At 38.7% G+C, this 9,090-nt stretch overlaps 1 protein-coding gene across 1 annotated transcript; it reads left to right on the top strand.

Annotated features, from left to right (window-relative positions):
- Positions 1 to 1,078: 1,078 nt before the first annotated feature.
- LOC308086808 (microfibril-associated glycoprotein 4-like) lies at positions 1,079 to 7,255 on the top strand (the record flags this gene model as incomplete). The annotated part of the gene is made up of 5 exons (XM_080430453.1): positions 1,079 to 1,084; positions 3,786 to 3,974; positions 4,429 to 4,525; positions 5,074 to 5,241; positions 6,969 to 7,255. The coding sequence occupies 5 exons, from the start codon at positions 1,079 to 1,081 to the stop codon at positions 7,253 to 7,255; spliced, it is 747 nt and encodes a 248-aa protein (XP_080286579.1).
- Between the last annotated feature and the right edge of the window lie 1,835 nt (positions 7,256 to 9,090).

Below are 9,090 nucleotides of genomic sequence, written 5' to 3'. Positions count from 1 at the left end.
AAAAAAATAAAAAATAAAATATTGTTTTAGTTGGGTTATAAATGTATTTTCAGTTTATTAAGGAGCTGAAGAGATGGTGGGATTCTGTTACTGAACAAACACTCTATAGCATTGGTCTTCAACAGGGGGTCAGGGACCCCTAGGGGGTCCTCGGAGCTACCACATGGGCGCCACCAAATCCTTTTGTGATAGGAACTTTTTTTTTTACATTAACCACTTGAACCCTAGCATCCATATTCATCCTTATTCACAGAAAATATAGGCGATCTACCAGCTCACAATGGTCACAGCTCGTGTAGAGGGAAAAAAAGAAGCAGAACTAGTACAGTACAAAGGTTAAGTTTACTTAATATTCAGGGTTTAAGTGGTTAAAAGTCTGAAAATACACATTAACATGAATCCAACATATTAACATTAATTAGGGGTGGTCATAGCTGAGTGGTTAGTGAGCCCGCCTAGGGAACCAGCTGGCCCTGGTTGCCCCAGGTTCGATTCCAGGCTATCCCAGCATATGTGCCGATGATATGAAATTTGTCCCTGAGCAAGACTCTTAACCCCAATTGCTCACAGGTTCTCATTGGAAACAAGACCGCAAGTACTTACATGAACGACCTGTTAAAAGGAATTATCCTTATCCTTAACAGAAAAGCTCATTTGTAAACACCAAATATGAATTAGCACTGATGATGCTATAAAACAAGTCTATGAAGATTCTATGAAATCTATGAAAACTTTTTATCTGCAACAGCACCAAGACATCTGTAAATAATTGATATTTGCAGATCTACTTGTGTATTTATGACATTTGCCTATTTTCTAACTGGACGGGGTACCTACATCTGGGTATACATCACATCCAGTACAGCAAAAAGGTTAAATCCAACTTGTTAGTCTCTCGTTGAATACATGACTTAGACTTGATAGGTGTTAGGTTAGGTGTTAGTATGAAGCCCTACCAAAAGATCGGACAACAGATAAGGAACAACGTTATATTTACAAACTGCAGAAAATCTAGACAACTATATAGTTGCCTTTTAAAATATAGTTATATGCAAATGACTTCTGAAAAGGTGACTACATGCAGGTAACAGAATGGATCAGTTTGAACTGTTGATTATTAACATCATGAGTTAAGAACGTTGCTATAGTTGTACATTCTGAATTGACTGTACCTGGTATAATATTGGCCTATAAATGTACATCGTAAATGTCTAGCATTCAAAACCATATATTATTTACAATGCACTGGGAGCCTACTGTTAAATATGCAATTAAATGTGTATTGATGATATACTGTAAGTGTCCATATATTTGTGCTCAAGCAGCTATGGTAATACTACTTCCACTCACAGCCTTGGCTATGGGAAATGTTGGGGGCGTGGCATATTTATAGCTGTTCAAACACAAATGCCAAATCGTATAAAACAATATTTATTGTTTATAAAAAATACTACAGTAAGAGACGTAAGAGCGTAACACAGAGGTGCTGTGTTTTCACATTAGTTTTCAATTCCCAGCATTTACATAGCCTGGTAAACCTCCCTCCGGAAATCTCATTTCCATTTGATTTCAGGAGTGAGTCTGGCATGATCCGCCTGTCTGCAATATTGGCTGTGCTGGAGTTGGGCGGGAGTAATACCGTTGACTGACAACCCCTTCAGCCAATGATAATTTTTCCCCTTCAGCCAATCAGCAGTTCACCAGTCTTAATGTGACGCGACGGGACTTTTGAGACAGCCATACCCAAAATGGGTTGCCTTTTTCGGGTACAATGGTGTCACTGCCCGCCCCTACCGGTTCTCTAATTTTTTTTTTTTAAATAGGCTTTGTCATGATTAATTGACCACATATATGAAGTTAAACAACTAAATTCTATCCAAACGATATCTTATAAGTAAATTCCGTGCCTCAAAATAGAAGTTAGAGAGCTTTTTGAAGTAAAAAAATAGCGGAGAATTGGCCGCACAAGAAAAAGATGGCTGCCGTTCGTGTTTTGGGCTCACTCGAACTCGCCACCTGATTGGCCAACGTAAGCTGTCAATCACAGAACAATGAGCGACGACGCTGATAGGCCCGGCCGTTTGGCATACAGAGCCAATATTGCAGAAAGGCGGATCATGCCAGACTCACTCCTGAAATGAAATGGAATTGAGATTTCCGGAGGGAGGGTTTACCAGGCTAGCATTTACAAGTATCTGTTGCCCTGTCTTAATGCTGGAAAACATGTCTCAGAGGTCAATGATAAACAAGGCCTTGAGTCCAGATGGTACACTCTGAACGTTCTCTCACACACACACACACACACACACACACACACACACACACACACACACACACACACACACACACACACACACACACACACACACACACACACACACACCTACAGTTTAGCCTGTGAGCCTAGTGGGAAGCGCTGCGCCTTTATTTGTATTCAATGGTCTCTGCTTATCATGTTTATTATCAAGCAGTATAGTTAAAAGGATCCCTGGATAATAAGCCTTATATGCCTTAATAAATTATAATTGCCATTAACATTTTTTTTTAAAAACTATATATTTTTTTGTTTTAGAAATAGTTTATCTTTTACTCAAGGGGGACAACGCCCGTCGCAAGGCACAAACTTGCGACAGGCGTTGTCCCCCTGCGCTCTGGGTACTCTCTCCTGATTGGCTGAAATGTTGTCACCTACCTGAAAATGTATTTTCTGTTTAATAAAGATCTGGAGAGACCCCTGTTACTGAACAAACACTCGAAAGAGGCCTTCACACAGCACAGAGAGAGCTCAAACAATCAGTCAAGGCAAAAGGCAAAAGCAACCAGATGGAGCAAAATGTGGCAATAGAGAGGAGCATACACTTAAAACTGCATATTGTAGCTCTATGACAATAACAGTTTTTTTGATTAAAACATATTTTTTTTCTCCGAGGGGTGATGTCTTGCGAAGAAGCCATATTGGCTGAGCTCCTGATGCACAGGTGCAAAGTTCCCACGAGGCTGCTTCCCAGCATTTACACAACATTATTACGTCCAGGTTCCAGTAAATGTGATGAAATTGAAGGTTTTTGGATGATATATAAAGGACCCTCACCAAGGAGTCACACCACCTGTCTGGCCTCCTCTCTGAACCAGGATGGTAAGTACATATATCTCACTGACTTTTTGAGGGGAGAGGGATTTGTGCGTTTGACAACACATTTGATGTCTTTATGTAAACTAGTACGACCAAATTCTATGACTACCCAGTGAGCCATAGTCGGCTATTAGACGTCAAAATTTACTTGAGTAAAAGTACAAAAGTATTGGTATCAAAATGTACTTGAAGTACAAAAAGTAGAAAGTACTCATTATGCAGAACGTCCCGTTTCACAAGTTTTCAAATATATACAAATCTTTTGAAATATCAGATCTACAAGCTCACAATGCGTTGCATCGCGATGCATTGTGAGCTTGTAGATCTGCTATTTTCAAATGGCCAAAATGTATATAGGGCTGAAGTGGTTAATGTACATTTTGTAATAATAATCAAAATCAACAAAGTAACTAGTAACTAAAGTGTTCATATAATTGTAGTGCAGTAAAAGTACAATGTTTGCCTCTGAGATGTAGTGGAATAGAAGTAAAAGTACTGAATATGTAAACTACTCCAGTAAAGTAGAAATTCCTCAAAGTTGTACTTAGTTACTTTCCACCACTGTCTATTGGTGATTGTGGACATTGTCAACAGACCAGCAATTACATCATGTTTTCTCCCCCAATTTCTGTCCAAATCTCTCATCCTATAGTCATTCTATGAAGCAGTGTTCCTCCTGTGTGTCCTGGGCCCAGTGGCTGTGCATTCCCAGAGGGACTGTGATGATGTGGACATGCTCAACAACCGTGCTCCCAGTGGGGTCTACAGCATCTACCCTGTTGACTTTGACACTCCTGTAGAGGTGTACTGTGACATGGACACGGATGGAGGGAAGTGGACCGTAAGAATATTTCAGTGTCCTGAAGGATGCTTGTATCTTTATTTCACTTTAATTACATATTTAATTTAATTAAAAGTTTACTGGATGCCTAAAACGTGTGTGGTGAAATGTCACATCCATGGGTGGTACCAGGTTAACTAGCTATTTACATTCCTGAAAAGGGGGACTTTCCATAGATATGGGAGATTCTTGTACAACAGCCTAATGAGTTGGGTTCTTATCCCAATCCTTTGTTTTGGTGTCAGGAAGATGACCTTTAGGCAGTTTAATTGACACTTCAGTTTTCCCAATGTCTTTAATATATACATGCATATATACCTCCTATTGTTAAACTCAATAGCATTAAGTCAATGTTATTTTACGTTAGACGTGAAGAACCATCAGTCATATTTCCACTTTCCTCTTTCTTATTCTCTCTGTTTTTCTCTTCCCCTCTCTATGTTTTATTGCTAAGGTTTTTCAAAGACGGATGGATGGCACAGTGAACTTCTACAGACCCTGGGACCAGTACAAGAGAGGCTTTGGTAATGCTGATGGAGAATACTGGCTAGGTGAGTATTTCTCACGGTGAGAAGCTACAGTATGTTGAGTAAACATCTGCTAACAACAGGAGCAGAGATGTAATCATAAACTACTTGAAAAAAAAAAAACTTAAGTAAAAGTATCAATACCATAAAGTAGAAATACTCTGTTACACGTAAAAGTCCAGTATTTAAAATCTACTTGAGTAAAAGTACAAAAGTATTGGCATCACTATATAGGCCTACTTAAAGTACCAAAAGAAAAAGTACTGCAGAATGTCCCATTTCACAAGTTTTTATGAAATGTATGAAAACCCTTTGAAAATAGCTGATCTACAAGCTCACAATGCGTCGCATCATGACACGTTGTGAGCTTGTAGATTGGCCAAAGTATATAGGGCTGAAGTGGTTAATGTATGTTTTGTAATTCTAATCAAAATCTACAAAGTAACTAAAGTTTTCAAATAATTGTAGTGGAGTAAAAGTACAATATTTGCCTCTGAGATGTAGTGGAGTAGAAGTAAAAGTATTGAAAATGTAACATCTTTCTGACTGTGCTTTATGTGTTTATCCTATAGGGCTGGAGAACGTCTTCTTCCTGACTGTACGGAGAAGATATGAGTTGAGAGTGGACATGGAGGACTTCAGTGGGAACAGTGCGTTTGCTCTGTACACATCCTTTTACATCGACTCAGAGGCCGATGGATACAAGCTGAACATTGCTGGATTCAAAGACGGAGGAGCAGGTGAGCTTGATATGTACAGTGATAAGTAAAGACATCCTCATACATAAATAAGTGCAATCAGACAGAATTCTGAGAGTTAACCCATTCAGACCTGAGGCCGATTATACAATGTCTTCAAAATCCTAACAGTTTTTTGAAAAATACTTTTTTGAAAAAAAACTTGACTAAAAAAGATTTGAGTCAAAAGTGGAAAAAAAAATACTTATTCAGATATCTGCACAAAATGTTCAAGATTTTTCTAAAATATCAGATCTACAAGTTCATAGCGCCGCACCGAGTGCCGTGCTATGAACTTGTATATCTGCTATTTTTGAATAGCTAAAGTATAACATATGGATAAAGGGGTTAAAACTAAGCTGGTAGAGGTTTGGGTTGTGTAGATACCTTGCTACAGTATAATGTAACTCCAGATATTGGTGAGATATCTTCAATATTAAAATGGTAAAATCAACAGGAAATTGACATGAAAAACTGAATCTGGTTTTGTAATGTAAATTGTTAAATTGTGTTTGTTTGTGTGCTAAAAGAGTGCATTTTGAGACTGTTTCACCATGCAATTAATTTAAGTCAAAGGGGAGACTATTTTTGATTATCAAATTGTAATTATTGAATATATCTTGCCAGTACATCAACACAACCCAAACCTCTACCACAGTGTAATTTGTCTTTAATTTAACTGAGTGCATTCACAGAGTTGAATGAAAATGTTACACAAAAAGGTCCATTCTTACAACCTCACAGTTCAATCAAGACTCAGGATTTTGCTGTGGAGGATTATACTGTATATCTCTCCGATCTCCTGTGTAAATAAATGCAAACCATAATCTTTCAAAAACACCTGCCATTATCCAGCCAAACACCCAAAAGTAGCGCAATAAAATACAATTATTGCCATTCTAAAAACGGATTAATGATTTGGGCGATTAACTAGTGGTGTTATACAAAATTGTAGCAGTATTTAAGAATGTATTAACACATACAGTGCCAAGATCGCATCGATGCGTTCTTTCAAATCCATCGCTTGAGTGCCAGGATCGCATTGATGCGTTCTTTTGAATTTTCATTGTTTAATCTGTGATCGCACGGCTGTGTTTATTTCTCATCAACACTTTCGTTTTCCACTTACGTCACACTCACCCGGAGCCGGATGTAAAAAAACATTTTCATTTCCGGGTCACGTTGTTTTTCTCCGGTGATTTTCGGCCAGAATAAGGAAAAACACGTTTTTTCACACGGTATAAAAGACAAACGGACAGCTCAACTTCTATTTTCTTTGGTCCGGGTGACTAACAGTCATCGTCGTAGTGTATCACATCGTTTTCAGGCCGATCAGCGGGGCAGGGATTGTCGAAAACGTCACATCCTTTGAATGACCGGATATGAGGTGGGCCTGTTTGGGAGGGGGTGAGCGAGGTGATCAATGTTTGGATGTGCTGCTCTCTACTGGTGGAACAATCGTAGGTGCTTGACAACACAATCAGAGAATGTATTTGAATGAAAAATTACAAAACAAAAAAATTAAAAAACACGCAAATTGCTGGCACAGGGGAGAGTACATTATGAATAAACTCTGGCAGTCAAATTAACTTTATTTGGAGGTTAAGCCTACAGTAAGAAACGTTCTAATGAATTTGTGGTAAATATATGCTGTGAAGCTGTGTGATGATGATGTGGTCATTGTTGTATTGCACTTACTGTATATTCCCTTTTGAACTCTTTCCATACAGGAGACTCACTAAGCGGTCATCATGGATATAAATTCTCCACTCTAGATCGAGAGCAGGATATCTGGAGTGGAAATTGTGCTAGAGAATTTATTGGAGCGTTCTGGTACAGCAAGTGTCATAGCGCACATCCCAATGGACTTTACCTGTGGGGAGCTGAGAGCAGACATTATGCTGCAGGTGTTAATTGGTTTTCATTTAAAGGTCACTACTATTCCCTTAAATCTATTAACATGAAGATCAGAGCACTGGCCCCAAGAGAAGAGCAGGATGAAACTATTGATAACTAGTTTCATTGTAAGCGCAGGCCAGCACAGGCCAGAACTACACCCCCACCCTCCGAAAAACAGAGAAACGTGATGAGATATATTAGCCATTTGTGTACGTACATCCAAAAAGACACATCTGCAGCAAAGCCGACCCTATAAAGTGTCATGAATCCTTCCTGATCTCCCTGTATCCATTCATTCAGTTTACTCTTTTGTTGTCATGGGTCAGTACCTGTCCTGTCATTTCAGTTCCTGTCACTCCCACATTCCATGTTATCACCTCATTCTCAGCTGCATCTCATTCCCTCATTATACACAGAGGTGTAAAGTAACTAAGTACTTTTACTCAAGTACTGTACTTAATTTTCAGTACTTTTACTTCCACTACATCTCAGAGGTAAATATTGTACTTTTTACTCCACTACAATTATTTGAAAACTGAAGTTACTAATTACTTTGTAGATTTTGATTACCGGTATTATTACAAGACATACATTAACCACTTCAACCCTATCTACTGCACATTTCGGCCATTTGAAAATAGCAGATCTACAAGCTCACAATGTGTCGCAATGCAACGCATTGTGAGCTTGTAGATCTACTATTTTCAAAAGATATTTATACAATTTATACATCTGAAAACTTGTGAAATGAGACATTCTGCGTAATGAGTACTTTCTACTTTTAGTACTTTGAGTACATGTTGATACCAATACTTTTACTCACTAAGTAAAGTTTGAATTCCGGGCACGGTCACACCGCATTTTTATTTTACCTCTGGGGCGGAATCTGCCTATGCTTTGTCAATGCAAATGCGTGGATTCATGGAAAAAAAGACCATGAATCCACTCATTTGCATTGACAAAGCATTGGCAGATTCTGCCCCAGAGGTAAAATAAAAGTGCGGTGTGACCGTGCCCTAACAGAGTATTTCTACATTGCAGAATTTATGCTTTTACTTATGTGAAAAACTTGAGTAGCCTACTTTTTCCACCACTGTCCATTTCCACTTGTGCTGAGCCAGATTGTCTTACAGTACATTACACTAAACCTTCTGATCTCCTAGCTAATGACCTGGTTGTGATTATCTGCCTGCTCCCTGCTGGTTACGCTTACCTTCACTGTTTGATCTGGTTCTGATCCTTGGTCCTTATACTGGATTAAACTTTGTGAACTTTGAACAGTTGCTTGATTGTCTCCGTTTTGTGCTTGTGAGTTCTTACCTGTTCTGAGTCAGTGACCGTTGTGTAAAGAATTGATTTCATGTTTACAACAAATTATAGACTAGCTTTTTTTAAATGGGAATGGATGATGGAAAGAAATCTTAAAATGACACAGATGCGTTCCCGGACTGAATGGGCTATACAAAAATAACAGATATACAAGATCACACATGTCGCGATGCGAAACATTGTGAACTTGTAGATCAGCAATTTTCAAAAACAGCTATTGTTTTGGTACAGCCTATCTTGTTATGGTTCAGTTTGTCCTTCAGGCTGCTACAGTATAACTATGATCTCTGCCCTGTGCTCGAGGCAAGAACTACCGGACCACTGACATGAGTGTTAATGTACTTCTGACCATGATATCATGTACATAAAGCATAAAACATCACCACCTAGAACATTGTCTCGACTCCTGCTGTATGTGCCTTATCGATTGCTGATTGATCCAGAATTCCACGACAACTGTCATAGTTGGATCATAGTTATACTGTAGCTGCTTGAAGGACAAACTGAACCATAACAAGATAGGCTGTACCAAAACAATAGCTATTAGGCCTAGTGGAGACATTTAGGCTCTTGCAAGCTGTCAAATATCATAATGTATTGTAGAAGTATTATAAGTGATGGTAA

The sequence above is a fragment of the Gymnoscopelus braueri genome (genome assembly GCF_963280865.1).
Source record: "Gymnoscopelus braueri genome assembly, chromosome: 6".
Lineage (NCBI taxonomy): Eukaryota > Metazoa > Chordata > Actinopteri > Myctophiformes > Myctophidae > Gymnoscopelus > Gymnoscopelus braueri.
This window is presented reverse-complemented; position numbering and strand designations above follow the sequence as displayed.